Source organism: Acanthopagrus latus, chromosome 11, assembly GCF_904848185.1.
Source record: "Acanthopagrus latus isolate v.2019 chromosome 11, fAcaLat1.1, whole genome shotgun sequence".
In the NCBI taxonomy this organism is placed as follows: domain Eukaryota; kingdom Metazoa; phylum Chordata; class Actinopteri; order Spariformes; family Sparidae; genus Acanthopagrus; species Acanthopagrus latus.
The window spans coordinates 26,604,661-26,622,969 of record NC_051049.1 but is presented as its reverse complement, the minus strand read 5'-3'; the positions used below and the strand labels follow the sequence as shown (position 1 = coordinate 26,622,969).

The following is an 18,309-nucleotide window of genomic DNA, read 5'->3' as shown; positions in this document are numbered from 1 at the left end:
AGGCAGGACGAGTGGAAAATGTCCTTCAGCAGCTCACACACACAGGAACAAACTCTGATTTTCTGATTTGAATTCTTTGGGAAATGGAAGGCCACTCAACTTAAATATCTCCCAAACAAACGCGTTTTAAGTCCTCGGCCGTATCTGAAATGTAAAGTGCGCCGTTAATGTGCTTCATTTTGTAGAATACATTTCACATAGCTGCCCTAATACATTCACTTAACCCAAGGTAAGCCGCTCAGGTCTGCTGCTTTAGGCTGAAATAAGCTCAGAATATGTATGAGTTGCTCTTAAAAGTTGAATGTCATTACCGTATATGTAGTTTGTTCTAATGCCTGGACTTTAATCTTCATCCTCATCTCATAATGATGAGCAACAATAGCACAGCCATGAGTCGTGCTTCTAGGGACATGATGAATCCATCCAGTCCAATATTCACTCTCTGTGTTCTGGTTTTGTCTCCACAAACTCCAGGAGGGGAATATTTTGGGTGCTGGCATGAAGTGGGTTCATCAGAGCTTTTTTTTTCAGTTAAAAAACAGCTGCTCTTGCTGCTGGAAATGAGGGAACAAATACTCATCAGCCGCACAGTAAAGTGCAGCTTCTCATGGTGAGGCAGTGACTTATTAGCTTGATCCGGAATGAGTTTGTTCGTTCTTGTCCTTGTTTGCGGTCTATTCAGCCTGTGCTACGGTCTGTTCCATCAATAACAATAAGAACAAAAAATGATGTTTCAACAACATTTTGCATCCCTCTGGTATAATTTCAAATGTTGCACCCCTGTTACGTTACAGAGGTCTGACATACACACATGCATTAATGTGTGGAGAGACATCGGTGGGGGGGGAAGCCACAGTAGCGGGTGATAGTTAGAGTCGCAGGATGCAGTGACTGTGCTGATACTATGGCTCTCTGCAGTTGAATTTATTACAGTTACAGACAGACACCAACTCTTTTTCCAAGAAAACATCATCATCCAGAAACAATTAGAATGCCAAATGATTTGTTCTCATCGGGAGGAAATGAAGACGGGGACGATGTGATGTTCCAGGCCAGATGGCTGCGAGAGACAACTGTTGGCTTCTTGTTTTTAACTGACCAGACGGAGACTTATTGAAGATCGTCGATACATTTTGCGGTCATCATTATGCACGATGCCAGCATGTATTCTGTGGCTTGGGCTCGCCAAATCAAAATAGCGTGAGAACAGCGCATCGGGACATCGTTTTGTATGTGGCCGGTTTACCGCACAGTGGGGTTACCCTTCTGATGTGACCCACTAATGGGCAACATTTCATCAATACAAGATGAGGACACAGAACAGCTGGGATGCTCGGGCAGGAGCGTACAAATGAGCGAGCAGGAGATGTCTGAGAGAACAAACGTCGCGGCCCATCATACATGCTCTGTCTTGTGTCTTTCAGACGCCTACATGTAACAATTCCACCTCATCCCCCTGTTACCTGGGCTTTCACTGACTCTGATAGGACTCTCAAGCTCAGTCTGTGATCTCCCCACGCTGTAGGACTCGTCACTACCCTCCAGATGTCTGGTCATAAATATGAAACGTGTTTGATGGTATCAGGGCGGCTCAGACGTGTGATGAGCTCAGTCTGGGATTGATTGTCTGAGCTCCTAACCCCTCTCACGCTAAGCCATGGAGACGTCTGCTCCAACAGAACCTATCCAGTGTTTTAACCAGGTGTCTGTATAGAATAAAAAAAAAAAAAAAATGTGCCTTCAAAGTCATCAAGCATGCGAGTCTGATTCTGCCAGAAACGAACCAAAAGGTGCAGGAAAATGCTTAGATAAACAACACGTTGTGTTGAGAAGACAAAAAAGCTGTTTTCCATCATCGTTAAGTGATAAGACGGCAGAGAGGTTGCAGCTGAGCTGGTGATGAATACCGCTCTGGGCACATATCTGACAGGTTTTTGTTGTGAACATCATACTCTCAGCATCTCCAGTGGGGTCATTATGGATGCAAATCCCAGTCGCAGCAGTGTTTTATGACACCTGTTCTTGTTTTCCAGGGCGGCCCCGGCAAGTGTCCCGTCGAGGACTTGCAAATCAAGATGGAAAAACGAGAGATGGGCGGACAGGTAGGCCCGCTCAGCTGTCAGCGTTGTCCCTCGTCTACCTTCACCCCCTCCCTCCCCTTTCCTCCCAATCACAGCTCTGCCATTTGTGTTCCCATCAGTCATTTTCATAGCCCCATCGCTCTCGCCTTCTCCCTCTCTCAATGTTAGATGAGGACATTGCACCCCACCTCTGCCTGATACTTGAGCATCTGCTTCTTTCTGTCTCTGGAGAATTTGATGCTGATGGGGGTTCTGTGTGAACTGGGTCAAAGAGCCCCCCTCACTTCTGTGCAGATGTCTGGTTCCTGCAAAGGATATAGGGTAGGTTCCAACAGCACGTTGTGGAAATATCGTGTCGTCACCGGAGGTGAGCAGTGCAACCATGAAACGCTGAGGAATCCTGCGATACCTGTCATACTGCATGCATGATACGTTTAGAGGTGGGCAAAGCAAAAACTGTATGTAAAAATAGGCCTCCACCATCGTTACTTGCATGAATCACAAAGTGAGATTGCAAAATCAAAAAAGGTCCAATACCTACACTGTAGACTTGTAGAACTATTCATGAGGGGTGAAAATGTTCTACAGTACAATTCAAGACAGGAAGCCAAAGAATTACATCTTAATTGGACAGTTATCTCGCTAGATCAAGATTTACATCCAGGGCCAACCAAGAGTGTCAGTGCAGGAACTAGTGTATCCATAATGCAGTCAGACGAAAAAGTAAGGGTGTCAAAGGTCGGCTCGTTGGTTGGGGGTGTGTTTTGTGACTGACTGTCATGCACGATATACGTGATCTATGACTAACATTTACGTTTTTATGAACCGTAACATCGGTCGCATCTTAACTATACACAGGTGTTTCATGTTCCGTAAGTACATCATAGCTCATTTGCTGTAACCACAATCTTTCCCAACTGTGCCATGCCATACCAGTTGTCATAGATGTTGTGAATTTGTGAAATGTTGAAAATGGACGCAAAAGAAAAAAAAAAAAAAACGAAAGCACAAAACAAAAAACATAAAAATTGTTAGGGTTTTGTAAAATCATCAAATTTGATTGAGTTGTCAGGCTCAGACAATGTTTCCACAATAACAAAATCGTTCAATCGAAGCATTGTATCCACTTCTATAGGCTTCAGAAGCCTTGAGGGGCAAGTGACACTGTCACTGACACTAAACTGTTTTGAAGATTTTTTTAGTTTTTTCGCGTGTGAAACTGAGTGAATAAAAAAACATTTCAAGAGAATTTGTTATGTGTCAAACTGAGTGAAAAACCATTTTCAAGAGAGGAAAAAAATAACTTGGATCAACAAATGAAAAAATGTAATTCCCAGGATAATTTTGTTTTCATGCATGAAACCAAGTGTAAAATGCTTTTAGCAGGATAATTATTTTTTGTTGTGGTTGTTTTGTAAGGCTCATTTGACCACAGGAGGCTGAAGTGCACCACTAACTCTTGTTTTGAATATGATTAAAAGTATACATGTTTTGTCCCAAAGGAGGTTTAATTTCTCTGTGCACACTAAACACAAGTTTGCCTGATTTACACAGTATATCACACACTAGATGTTATTCTAAATAGTTGTTGGCTGTTGTTACGTGTGGCCAGGTTAGTGCCCTGTGTGTGTGTGTGTGTCCTCTGTCTCCGCCCTGCTCCGCCTTCCTGAGCTCAGGTGTGGGCAATCACCTGAGCAGGTAAAAGGAGGCAGTATCAAGGCTGCGCTGGCCTCACAGTCTTTTGCTGTTTCCTACTTTGTTGTTGATTTGAGTTTGGGTTCAGTTCCCTGGCCTATTAGAGTGCCAGGGCTTTGTTGTTTTAATTTGGGTTTGAGTTCCTGGTAGTCCTGTTTTCGTATCTTTTTGTTTTCTTTCTCTGTGTAGGTTAGCAGTTTTTGATTAGGCAGCTTTAGTTGGGAGGATTCCCCAGATGTGACGGTCATGGCTGGTCTGGGATCTCTTCTCTCTTTATTTCAGTTTGGCCAGGAACTCTTGCCCTTTTTCTTTTGTTAAATAAAAACCTTTAAACTTGACTGTGTTGAGTCGGCGTCCTTTATATGTTACTGGCCTCTTTTTGTTCGAGTCTTTGTTTGTGTTCAATTTGGGGCCGTAACAGCTGTGAATGCAGGAGATATTCACAACACGCTGGTTGATTACAGCTTCCAGGTAATGTGAGCCACTGACTCAAAAGCCATGCCAAAATGTCTTCCTGTATTCCTGTACACATCTCTCTCTGTTTTTTTTTTTATCTTTTTATTTGTAATGGATTTTTCAAGCTAGCTAGCTTTGAGGTCATGTGACCACAGAAGCCCTGAGGGGCAAATGAGATGTTTTTCGTTTTCATTTGTTTATTCTTTTTTTTCTGATGATCCATTTTCTAAATCATTGTCTTTTTCATGTGTGGAAAAAATATATATATATATATTTTTTTTTTTTTTGTCATAAGAAAACTTTTTTTTTTTTCTATGACGAATCGATTTTCTTCTTTTTTTCAAGATAATGTTTTTGTTTTTTGTTTTGTTTTTTTTTGTTTTTTTTTTTATCTCTGTGTGGAACCGATTAAAAAAATAATAATAATTCAAGTGAAAGTAATTTTTCTGAGTTTGGATTCACTGATTTTCACCACAACAAGGCTGCAGCTCTACACAGAGGTGGTAAATGTAAAGCCAGATTGTAGAAATGAAACATTATTTTACACATAATGATGCATCTCACATTTATTCTCACTTCAGAGCAAACGTTGATTATAGATCCACATTGTCACACTTGCACTTTTGTGTTTATGCTTGCAGTGAGGTGGAGTAATTATTCCATAAATTATTTTATCAGTTGTAAAAATATCAGCCAACTCAAATCTTAAATGAGTATTTCCTCAGTCAGTGCTGTGTCAACATCGCATCCCCTCACCTGGGCCGCAGCGCAGAGGGCCGGACTGTTTGGAACTGATCCAGTTATCATAATCAATGGTAGAAATCCAAGATTAAATCAATGAGTGTTAAAGAATGAATACTGTGCATTGGTACAAACTGCTCCTCCCTCCACATTTCATCAATGCATAGCCCACTGCTTCATACTTTAGACTGACCTTACACTTTTCTTTTTCAACAGGAAACACATCACATAATTTCATACAACTTCATGGGACCTTTAATGAAACCACAAAGGATTTAATAACTGTGGCTAACCCTGAGAAATACCAGTGTGCAGCTCATACACATTTGGTCTCATTTTTCATCACGTAGTCAAATGAATAAAATGTGTCCATGGTCTTTTGTTTCCTTAAGCAGCGCGCCTAGAATTCAATAGAGCATCGGTTCATTCATAATGATCAGAATCAAGAAGCATGTTCTTTGTATTCCCTGTAAGAGTGCCACTTGTAATTAAAGTAAGAGTTCAGGCTGAAAAGAAGAGCTGTGTTCAGGAACACCAACAATGTCAGTCCAAGACTAGCTGTACAAGTCTGAGTCAGGACTTAGTTCAAAAGATCTGAAGGCCGATGTTCACTTAAACTCGCTGGGAAGTTTCTTGTATGGGATGATGTAAGCCCATGCTGAACAGTGGCATAAACATGAGCCATGGTTGATCTAAGGAAAACCAAAGTCATTTGGCAAAAAAGTCTAAAATAATGGATTCAGACATAACACGCCTACAAAAAACAGAGATATAGGTTGCGTCCTAAATTCCATACTATACACTACATTCTCAATATGTGTACTATCGTTCAACATACTTTTGAGTGAATAACAGTAGTATGCATCTGTTTAGTGCAGAAGTGACGCACTTCCTGAGAGCCTCTTGCTGGTTGAGACCCGTAAGTAACTGTGGTAACCCATCTCTACTGGCAATCTGCAATAATACTCTTTAATACATCTAATAATCATATTCTAATAATAAATCCTTGTTAGGCAGCCAATAAGAAGCCACACAATAATAAATGTGAACTGCAGGCGAACTCGTTAAGTGATGTTGTTATACTGGACTGCATTATATTAACGCTATATTATTACACAGGTGCCAGTAGAGGTGAGGTTGGCACAGGTTACCATGGTGTTGCTGTCCACCATTGTCTGTTGTGTTGTTGTCGTTGTCACCGCTGCATTGCCTTGTGGGATATTTATGCCGGCGTGGTGTCCAGTGCTTGCATACTTTAATATGCAGCCACAATTTTCTGCCACCAGCAACTGTTTTTTATTTGAACGTTCTGTTACTACTAGCAACCATCACGGCACATTCTAAAGACATGACATTGTATCATCCACCATTTTGTCAGGTCTGTGTCCAAACAATGTCGACTACTCCTCAAATGCTCCTGTTGGAGCATCATCTGCCCTTGTACTTTGTGTGTGTGTGTTCTTTTGTGCCTGTTGTCGTTTCTCAGAGTTCCTCTATGACCAGCTAAGCTCGCCATTGAGTCATACTAGCCATCTGGAATGCGTTACCGAGGCAACCTTCACCTCTTTTTACTTTGTGAACTCTGTGTGCTCACTGTAACTGCATTGTGCTTCCTCTGTGGTCTTATTGTTGATCGTTCACTGAAGATTCATTGTTTCTTTGCTCTCTTATTTTCTTTTTTGACCCTGTTCACATGTTACAGTACTAAATCACTTTTACAAGTTTTGCTATTAATCCAACATTGAATTTGTCGTGCAGCACTGTTTTCATGAGTCAGTATCATTAATCAAGCACAGTTGGCAGGATAAAATGATTGCAGTTTGCATTTTTTCTGCAAACCACAGATACGTAGTGGACATCTGTACGAAACATGTATGTTCACATGAACTGACACATTGGGTGGCAGGTGGCAGGGATAGTGTTGGAGTTACAGCCCATAACGCCTTTGACAGCAGTTTGAAACCTGCATTTAAACATCTTCAACTTTGAAACCACTCTGTATTTTTACAGAGACCTCGGGACAGATTCCAGCTGTATCTTCGTGACCAAACACCCAATAGGAGCACCAGGTAATTTTATCGTCACATGATTCACTGGGGCCTAAAGAGTGTAAGGACTCATTTGACTTTCATAATTTGTATCATCCGGCCCAGTCAAGGTGACTTACAAGATCAAATGATTTTAACTCTAACTCAAGTTAACCAGGCCGGAAGTTAGCCAGCTTGGTCGCACAGAAGATGTGGCACTGAGTAGCAACATAAAGAAACATTAAGGTTCAACTTATACACGGTTTGCAGAAACATACACTGCCAACATTTATCCTTGGAACTGGGTTGCATTTATGATCATATCAGCAACATGCAGGTCTATTGTGTACTATTGTAGCTCATACCACATGTAAAACGGGTCATTCGAGCTCACTGTCAGTTGTGCACACTTCTAAAATGTGCATGACTATCTTCAACTTTGCAGCCGCGCAATGTGTGCAGTGTGACTCAGAGCCAGCACTTCCTGTCTCCTTCTTTGCATGTCAACTAATGATTTACCTAAAGTGATGAGGTTTGGCAGCAGGTTTGGTTCAAAAACTACAGTCTTCTTAGCCATAGAAAGCACCAAATTAAGTGCTCGACGGCCAAAACGCTGAGGTGAAATGAGTTTTTGTCGGAGGGAGCTTGGGCCTCTAAAGTAGAGAGTGAAAGCCGACTTCTCTGTAAACACCGGGCCTGTCTGTGCCGCAACCCAACTTGCACAGGCTTGTACCTGTAGGGTTTGTCAGGTAGGAGAGAAGACGCCTGAGCAGCTGAACGTTCAGAGGGTGTTGTGCACTTTTTAACTCAATAGCTTGCGGTTAGGAAACATACCTCGGTCCGTTTTTGGGGCAACAGAAGACATATGTTGTAAGTATGAGCTCCACACTCGCTTTAAGCTTCAAGACTTTGGACAAACTAGTTGTCTGGCTCGGAGGATTCCGATGGCACTGCTGTTGAACATTGTGAACGCTTTACTTCCCATCCACTCTGCCGTGTTCTTCGGTAATGACTGACTCCCTCTGATCTTGCCCAGCCAAAAAGCATGTTGCTAAAATAAAACTGGGATGTGTTTTGCGGATGGCTCTCTCTTGTCTGCGAGAGCGCAAGCAAGTGTATCTGATGGGGCTCCTGTGATCTCTGCAGTTTTTATTGGAAGTTTCTCCCTCTGTGTCTCTCTGTGCTTCTCCGTTCGCCTCCAGCTGTCTTCCCTTTCCTTCCTTTTCCTCCCTGAGAAAACATGAAAAGGGTCCAAAGACGAGCGAGAATTCTTTTTTCGCTGAATGTGCTCTTGTGATGAAATCCAAAAATTGAATGGCTGCATTAGGATATAGCCTTTCCTCTGAAGCCTTGTCACTTCAGAGGGCCTTTCTGGTAACACGTTGGTTCAAAGCTGCACTGCTGAAGCTGTCATCACTTTCTTTAAATACAACTTTGTCAAACTGACTTCTTTAAACCAAAATGTTTTTTTTCTTATCAAGAGGGACATCGAGTTCAGAGGTCCAGTTCTCTGACCTTTAACAATGCCCAAGGTCTTGCTGAGGGGGGAACAGAGCAGGTCAGAGTTTGTGCACCTCTTCATGTTTACGTCCCAACCCATGACCACTCAGTGTCTCGAGGGCTCGGTGCTTATCTTGAACCATGCCCATCGTCAGTTTTTATTTTGGTCTCAGTCACACACCTGTCCACAGTCAGACCTGTAAACATATTCATGATATATATATAAAAAAAAATAATAATAATAATAAAAAAAAAAAAACAGGATTCATGTCCAAACAAAAATGACCTTTTCCGAAACCTATAGTTTCTGTTTGAACCATCTTTGTGAGCATATCACAATATTAACCACTTGTTAGAAAGGCTTTCCAGGAAAATGACTAAAAACTGAGAGAGAACATGAATTCAGTACAGAAGCCAGTCACTGTATGTCTTACTGCTTTTTTTTTTTTTTTTTTTAATCAGTCAAGGACATTCCAAACCACAGTGTGACAAACAAACTCCCAGTGAATGAACAAAATAATTAGTCAATGTCACTGTGATCCTGTGCAGTAGGATCTGAAAGAGGAAAATAATCCCACGTCTGTGTTGATAAAGTGATGGCTTGTGCTTCCAACACGGCTCTCTAAAATCATCAAAAATACTGTTTTATCACACGCCATCATATTTTACATTAAAAAAAAAAAACAACAACAAAAAACACACACACACACACATACACACACACACACACACTGCTCTAGTCAGTTCTTCAGTCCATCAGTTGGACAGCTGTCATGGCAGAGCGAACTGTGTGACACTCGGTCAGCAGTGTTGGTTTGACGTGGCAGGCTGCTGGACTGTGCTGCCAGGTGTGGTGGCGATGATGACTAGCTGGCGAGGTCATCCCACTGCTGCCGGCTCAGTGACACGGCAGGAAGAAAAGACAAAACTGTGATCCCTGTGTCAAGAATTGTTCTGATTGCCACTAACATCGCACGCTAACGGCCTGTGACTGTGTGTGTAGCTGTGATCGTGGCGTGCCGAAGATGAACAGCGGTTAAAAAAGCATGCTAAAATTATAGCGCAACAGTAGCATTGCCCTCCTTGTTCACATGGTGCGCTCAGCTGCGCCCACAGCCACCCCTCACCGCTGGGTTGGGCTTGGAGGTGAGAGAGCTGCTGTAGTTTTTTTTTTTTTTTTTTATGATCGTGTGACTACAACAGCACACCTGACGGGTTTACACCCTCCGGTCTATTTTGGCTGGGATGGAGAGTGGAGACTAAATCACATACGGTATATAACACAAGACAGAAGAGTGCAGTCCTTAAGATTTCCTCCTCCATCCATGCAGTGTATCTAAAATAGGTTTCAGCAAAGTTCTGAGGAGGTGCTTCAAGTCTGAGATAAAAATGGCACATTTCTCTACATGCAGTAGCTGCCGTCGCTGCCCGCCTAAACAACGCATATCTATATATGTCACACATACTCTGTACAGGAGATTCTATCTCATATACATGTCAGATAATGTGAATAGCTTTTGCACACACTCCCTGCAGATGCTAGCTGCTCCACTTTCCTGCATGTACACTTGCCGTAATTCCCTGTATTACATCCACCGCTCTGACTTATTCTTATCCAATTCTCTGCTGCTATAATGACCCAGTTTCCCCACAGGGATCATTAAATTTTCATCTAATTTAGGATTTGTGAAAAATAAATAAACTAATGAGAAGAGGATGCTGCTGTTTTGGCTGTTGCCTGCCATGCTGACATAAATCTGACTCAGTGCAGACTAGTTAAAATTAAATTGGCAAAAAACAGCGTTTCAGTGAATTGAGCTGCTGTAACGATTCCCACAGAATGTCCTGATAACCTAATCATATTAAACAGTCGAGGTAGACCCAGTACTTTTTTTTTTTTTTTTCCAAAGGATGATCTATATGTAAGCCACTACATTTATTTTAGAGCTGTGGTCACCTCTTTGCATATTTTATGATCATCTTGTAAAACATGATGTTTTGTTGACATAGGGTAAAATATTAGATCCACACACACACACACACACAACCCAATCTCCAGAATAAATGTTTCCAATGCCTTTTTCTGTAAAACAAGGTGACAAGTTTTTTTTTTGTTTTTTTTAAGTTTTGAAAAAATGAAATGTTTGAGTGAACCGAACTGAAAGGTCCTTTGTGCTACATCTATTGAAGAAAAACATAAGTTTTAAACTTTACTGAGTTAATGGTCCTGCCAAGTTCAGGCAGGGTTAGGAAACATGTTTTGGCATTAAATACCTGTTTTACTCGCCACGAACACAGCTGGAGGTGTCCCAGGGTCTCATTACCAACACTTGCTGCAACAAACACGACTGGAAATTGTCCCAAGGTCTCGTTAAAAATAAACAGTGGCTTCACACTTACAAATGCTGTAACGCAGACCCATGACACTATCACGTGATGTAAATAATGAAACAATGTAAAGCCTGATGACAACATTTTTTTGTTTTGAAAGTCAAGTGCATATCTCAGATTATGTGCACTTTTACTGAAATGCAGTTTTGAAGGAAGGACTTGTAGTTGTTTGGGTTGTACTCGTACTTGTAGGGTTAGGGTAAACCCCACACTGGCTTATTACTAAAGTTGATGTGGTACCTGAGCAGCACTAGCAACTATTAGTACCTGTGGTTCCCGTCACCCATTTGCTCTTTTAGCTCTGTTTTGGTCTCCACCAATTATTAAGTAAATGGGCTGTAGCTGCTAAATGCTCCACTCTGTTTATCAGATAATCACTTACTTTGTCAGTTAGTTAGTTAGCTTAGTCTGACAGCTGCTGGCTACTGCTGGAGTCAGAGGTTGATGTGACTGTTGAGCCTGAGGCAGTACAAGTTATGTACAGAAAGCCAGCGTTGGCAAGTGAGATTTATTTTCCCCCTGGGTTTATAAGTTCAAAAATGTTGGAACCTTTGAATTTTTTTAGACATAAAACATTATTTTTACGGGGATTTTTTTTTTTTTTTCAAGTGAAGAGTAAGGCTCATTTTGTCTTTGTCTCTGTAATACTCACTTTGCCCACAAAAGGCCTTTTATCAATGGGTGTCTACAGTGAATACTGAATCACCAGAACCATGAGGAAGATGAAGAAGATGCACATTTCTGTGGAGGGCTGACCGTCACAGTGATTTTTTTTTTTTTTTTTTTTTTGGATTTGATGATTTTTGACGAAGAGTCAGGTGGACAGACAGTAGGACAGACAGGAGGACAGACACTTCTCTGCTTACAGCTGTGGTATTTTTTTTCTCATATAAGTTGCCAAAGACAGTTAAAGTTACTATGTTGCTTTTGTTTGGTCATGTAATGTTGTTTGTAAGACATTTTCTTTATTTAGTTGAGTGAAGGATCTGGGTAGTTATCAGACTGTCAGACCAACACGCCCTCTATACGTGCAGCCAGCTTATCCATTCACACTAGTTCGGTTTGGCAGTACTGCGCCTCTGATACTACCTCCGGAGGTGGATCTGCACCAGAGAGAAATTTCACCCCTCGCCTCTTCTGAGACATTCACACAGAGGAGGAGGCGGAGAATTGGCGCAGGATCCCTGCATCCAAACGGCAGTGTGAATGGAGCTAGTGTAACAATTCTGTGAGAGCTGTCACTGTCCAGCCTTGATAAATCATACAGTCCATAGGTGCAGGTGGTGAGGATACGCAAATACAGTCGTGCAAGTACACGACTAACACTGCTGGTTTGAACGTTCATGACAACTTGAATCTATAAATGATGTTGGATATTGTCCTTTGAGTGAAACGTGTATTCTTTGTACTTTATAATGTGAACTTCTAACTGCAGTTTCTATGATCTATTTTCATGCGATTGCGGTCAGGAGGGAACCCACTTCCAGTCGACAGCACTGACTCTGATACCTGGTCTTCAGATAAGAGCCAATATCAGCTAATGTGAGTTGTCATTAATCTATCCTCAGGCTGAAAGCCTGACACATTTAGGTGGCTGGCTGTACTTTTTAATTACTTCGAAATATGATTGATTTGGAGGAGTTAACGAAATGACATTTATCTCAAATCTGAACAGATAAACCATCATGTTCTCTGATGCAACACGTAGATACAAATGTGGATTTTAAAATGAAGTAATGACAGAGATAGCCCTCTGGCCTTTGTACATTTTATGACATTTCTGCTCTGCAGGGCTCCTGTCCATGATGTTGTGGCATGGGGAGAGTCACTCGACCATCTTCTGGAGTGTAAAAGTAAGCTCACATGGATTTACGCCTCTCACTCTCGTAAAAAAAAAAAAAAAAAAATGCCCCTCTCGCAATTCTCCGTCCTCTCTTTTCACCCTCGCAATTCTCTTGCCGCCCGGCGCCGCATATCATCTTGAATTGCCCTCGGGCTTCTTAGGAGGATCATGGATATATTCTTCCTTCAAGTTCGTCCAATTCATTCGGAGATATATTTAAGGAGGATGACACTGGCAGAGATAAGAGGCCCTAATCTGAGCTGCCAGTGTAGATAGGGTGATTCCAGCCCGCTATTATTCATTTATAAAGTCGGCATTGCTGATGGCTTTTCACCTATCACGTATTCCCGGTCTTCATTTGAAAATGACTGAAAAAAGGGCAGATGGATGTTTTCTCTGTCTCTCTCTCTCTCTCTCTGTCTCTCTCTCTCGATGTCTCTTCTCTCATTACTTTAGTGAAATGAATTCAGCTGATCTGCCACACTTCAGCCTGTTGTCTCCTACGTCGAGATTAACGCTCCTCCGGATGATACATTTTTGTCTTGCATCCCAGTTGCTTCATTTCTCTTTGAAGCGACGCAGTGACACAAATCTGTAAACAGTCGCAAAAAACATCAGTGGCCGTGCACGCGGCAGCTGCGATCTGATGCCGCTGCGTACACCTTCACATCACCTGTGATTTTAAAGAGATTGAAAGCTCAGATATGGGCTGAGAGTGATTCCTAGGCGGGAACAAGTGGCCTCTGGACAATATTTAGTTTCCTGTCAATTATTGTCAGAGTGCCAGCTGTGATTTATGTGGAGCAATTTGTGTGAATAATGCCGGCGCTCACAGTTAGCTGTTTGTTTTCTGCTCCCAGAGGAAGTGCCAAGTATTTCACACCTGCATTAGAATCGCGGCTTCGTGAATGCTCGCGTAACAAAAGTAATGGGTGTGGGGAGAAGATAACGGGTGTGTGCAATTATATGATGCTGAGGCGGCTCGCGCCGGGATGCAGGGCTTGGTTTTGAAGGTTTTGAAGTTAAAAGTGCCTCCAGACATCCACCACAATGCCTGCCCGGCTTGCTGCACCGTCTCTTTGTTCACCAACTTCTTTGAGTTAACAAGGACCGTGCTGAGGAAGAGAGAATGTGAGTGAAAGATAACAGAGAGGCTTAACCTTTAGCTAAGGCTCACTGCTCTTATGAGTTTATTCTTATATACCTTGTTTGTTTTTTTGTTTTTTTTTTAGTTAGTTTTTTTAAAGGGGCTGGTTAATTTAGACCCATTTTCAGCTGATATTATGTCCCTGGGCCCATACACGTGTCGTGTTGTTTCCTGCTGTAGGAGGACAGTCAACAGTAAACAAGGTCCTCCTGTAACAAGCTCAAGGTCAGACATCAGCTGGTAAACAAAGTGGAGACAAAACCTGAATGAGCTGCTGAGCGAGTCGAAAAAAAAAAAAAAAACTCTTGAGAGGATGCTCTGGGAACTATTTGGAGCTGGGAACAAAAATGACCAACTTTTTCTGAGCTCATCTCATGGTCTTCATCGAGTGTGAAGCATGATGAAGGCAACTAGTAGGCGGGCCTTTAGTAGACCTCACTCTGCACTGTGCAGCATGGTTAGGTTTTTTTGGTGTCGTTGTTGTCACTGAAAGTTTTGGTTAGGTTTAGTAAAACCGCATGGTTTGGTGTTTCACTGCAGATGAACAGAGGCGTCCCAGGTGGAAGTCCTGTGCTTGTTTAGCCTGAATGTCGACGCCCTCCTAATGTGGAGTTTGTCACTGGTTTATACTTCGACCGACTTCCTCCTTTGCTGCCGTAATACTTACTGCAGCCACTAGGGGTCACTTCCTAACATGAAACGTAAATATGGGTTGAGGTAGGCTGCTGTTACAGGCAACCTTTATGTTAATTTTTCCGATTTCTGATATCTTGTTTGCACCCGGAAATGTCTTATATCTAAGACACTGTTTTTTGTGTGTGTGTTTTTTTTTGTCCTAGACTTGTTGTATGAGTCATCTGCTGATAGTTTCCATCAGATGTGAACTTGTGGGAGGGCCCTGATGGATGCGATACAGAAACTAGTCGAAACAAACATTTTGTTCACAGGGTCGTCTCCGTGTCAGCTGTTTTGTCAATTCTGTGATTTTATTCGGCGAGTTTGAACACAACAGTCTGTACAGATCAGCTGCTGGGAGAAGCTCCTCTCACTCGGACAGCTGCCTCGGGCTCTATATGCAGGTCTGCGTCCGGTATCAACCTCTGCTGCAACGTACGGTGTAACATCCACCACTGTAGGCTACGACATCATCCGGTCTCATTTCTGCATTGCTGTCACGTCACCCTGCTTTGCTTTAATCAGTCATTTTCAGTATCTAACTCCTACTTCATGACCATATTCATCTCTATCCCGCTCTGTAAAACACACCGTTGAACGCTTTACTTTTGATTTTCTGAAGGCCATGACCACACGGCTTCTCCAAACACAAACAATGGTTCAGGGAGATGGAGATCCAGAGGGACCCGATGAATTCCATTCAGACTTACATAAGATCATATGGCGAACGCTGCTGTTTATCTGCCAATTGTCTGTCAACTAGGAAAGCTGCCACAGCCTGTGTTGGCCGAGACCGCTGTTTGCTTTGTCAGCTGACAATCACACGGTTCGCAGTCGCTGGCTGGCAGATTACACTCTGTTTAAAGAGTTTTCGCACCCCCACTTTAAGGCATGTTAATCGTGCACCACAGCAAGGAAATGGGGCAGACCCACTTTGTAATACCTTCTCTGTCAATACAAAACTGAGCAAATATCACAGGAGAAAGTAAGCGAGTCTAAGAAGATGAAAAAACGTTCTCGCACGAGGCCCAATGTCACAAGATGATGATGTTTGGGACTCCTGGGCCTCCATAGATTTCACTTTTTACGCATGAATGGAAGAAAAACAAAAAACCCTGCTATACGTCTTCCACCGTGTGAGTGTTTATAAAAACCTAAAACATTTCGCAGGCTCAACACCCTGTAATTGGAAAAAAAAGAGGATTATGGCAGACTAACTAGGTCCTTAAAACCTGTGATGAGCATTTGAAATGAAACTGTCTGGGTTTCAAAGTGGTTTGTGTTCCCCTCCGTGCAGCCGGCCAGCTGGTGTTCGAGGACTTCTTGAGGACGGAGTACAGCGAGGAGAACCTCCTATTTTGGCTGGCCTGCGAGGACTACAAGAAAGCAGCCAGCGAGACGGAAAGGGCCGAGGCTGCCAAAAGGATCTACGTGGAGTTTGTCGAAGTCGACGCGCCCAGACAGGTACGGCTTTTGTAAAGCGAAAGTGAGAACTGCACAGCTCTCAAATCCACCTCAGTTGCTCATTGTCACGATCACTCCCCCACAGTTTCACTCACTTATTGTGCCGAAATACAACCTCTACCCTGCTTTTCTCTGACGCTCATTTGTTTCTTCCGTTTTGCTGTTTGAACACACAGTTAACTTTCTGAGGTATGATAATGTAAAAAAAAAAATGAAAAAATAAAAAAATCTCCAAACAGAAAGAACTCATGAGTGAAATAGTGGTTGCTGTTTTCTGAACACAGATAAACATTGACTGTGTGACGAGAGGAGAAATCAGTGAAAATATCTCTCAGCCGGGGCCAAATTGCTTCGACAGGGCGCAGAGTCTGATATACGGTCTGATGGAAAACGACTGTTACCCTCGATTTCTGAAATCAGAAATCTACCAAGCTCTCCTGGAACAGCAATGAAAGCAACACGAGAAGAAGAAAAGAAAAGAAAAGAAAAAAAAAAACAGTTGCCGACGCCTTTCCGGATGATTGATTCTGCACTCTTCTTAGATTCTCAGTTCAAGACAACGACAAAAAATAAAAGAAAAAAAAAACCTTGTCTGTCAAAGGAAGCAGAAGTGACGGGAGATACGGAGCTGTAGCTGTGGGTGCTGACAGGATCGAGAAGCCCCACATGATCTAAATTATATATTAAGCGGCTTTTGAAGTCAGTTTTGTTTTATTACACAAGACGACCTGTAACTCATTAAAACATGGCATCGAGCTCTAAAGGGGTTTTCAAGAGAGCAATGGTACATTTTTTTTATATAATTTGTGTAAACATTAGTGTTAAAATGAATTTCTAACCAAGAAGGGCTTTGTCTCTCATCTGAGGATATCGAACCTCCATATTTTCAGTGATGCTCCAGTGACTCTGACATCATTTTGCTCTGTTAAAATGCAAAACGATTGTGTTTTATGATTGATTCATCATTATATGTGATTCAGCGTCCTGTGTGCTGATGTAGAAAAATGTAGTGATCTGCTAAGAACATGATTTTGTTTGCTGGATACACGATCACATGGAAAGTGTAAAGCAGCTCACAGTCCCTGTTCTCAGACAACTTATTTTTGACAGTAAACATGTTGAAATTAAAAAAAATCTCCAGTGTTGTTTTTTTTTTTTAATTGTCCATAATGATGAGTAACAAATGGTTTTGTGTGTGTGTGTGTGTGTGTGTGTGTGTGCAAATGTGTTTTCACGTGTTATGAACATGCAAATGTCCACGCGACAGTAGAATAATGGGGAAATACACAGGCAATTGATTCTTGAGATTTAGTGGCCCAATTCCAAACCGCTCCCCACAACCTCCTCCACCACAGAGTATAAGGGTCACGTGTAAATTAACAGTCTATAGAATATATAGAATATCTGGTTCACGTGGAGTTCAACATTGGTGGCCACAGTCACAGTTAATAGCAAAGACATGTGCGTGGTCGACCCGTCACATGGTCCCAGAGTTCCATGTGCCAAGTGATGGAATGCAGCCACAGGACAAATACTCTCTTACTGTACTTAAGTAGATCTTTCAGGTATCTGTACTTTGTACTGTATTTGTTATTTTACTCCTTATGTTTTAGCCCAAACATCTGTACTCTCTACTTCTTGCTGTTTCTAAGCACGCCGCCTTCCCAACATCACAAGACTGATTTTAAACTATCAGCACACATCACTAGCGGCAGACGTAGCGAGATGGAAAGGGCGTCAGAGAGGTAACAAGACAGAAACACACAGGAGGGAATTCGAGGGAACTCGTATGGAGGGGGGGAGGTGTGTTAGTATCTCGTACCTGCAGAGGACCTGCAGCTCTCTGCCTGGATTTACCTGTTCTCTCTGGCTATTTGACTTCCTGGGAATGAGACTCAACAATCAACTATCTTTGTGGTGCGTTTAAGTTGAGTAGTCTTTGAAGGATTTTGATAGGATGTGAGCTTCAGTTACGCTTTGACCAGAAATGGCCGGTAGAAATGTCCTTCAGAGGGAGACTTTTTACTTTGGTGCTCCGAGAACATTTCAGAGCCTGTACTTTTACAACTTTTACTTTTAATTGGGTTCAATCACTACTTCTACTTTTACCAGTCTTTTCTCTTTTTTTTTTTTTTCCACAAGTATCTGTACTTCAACATGACTAAAGAATGTGTGTACTTTTGCCATCTCTGCCTGTTTGCAGACTACAGCTCCACCTTAAATACCATCTGTCACTGATGTGTGCACAATGCAGTAGGACTGGAGACGCAGACAGGAAGGCAGAACAGG

The 18,309-nt window shown here is 42.2% G+C and overlaps 1 protein-coding gene across 1 annotated transcript; it reads left to right on the top strand.

The window, feature by feature from the left end:
• The first annotated feature begins 6,031 nt into the window (after positions 1–6,031).
• On the top strand, positions 6,032–16,613 carry LOC119028759 (regulator of G-protein signaling 21-like). The gene is made up of 6 exons (XM_037115023.1): positions 6,032–6,351; positions 6,984–7,042; positions 12,361–12,433; positions 12,683–12,744; positions 15,854–16,020; positions 16,305–16,613. Coding segments are annotated over exons 3-6 (399 nt in total). The 5' UTR covers positions 6,032–6,351; positions 6,984–7,042; positions 12,361–12,431; the 3' UTR covers positions 16,473–16,613.
• The last annotated feature ends 1,696 nt before the right edge of the window (positions 16,614–18,309 follow it).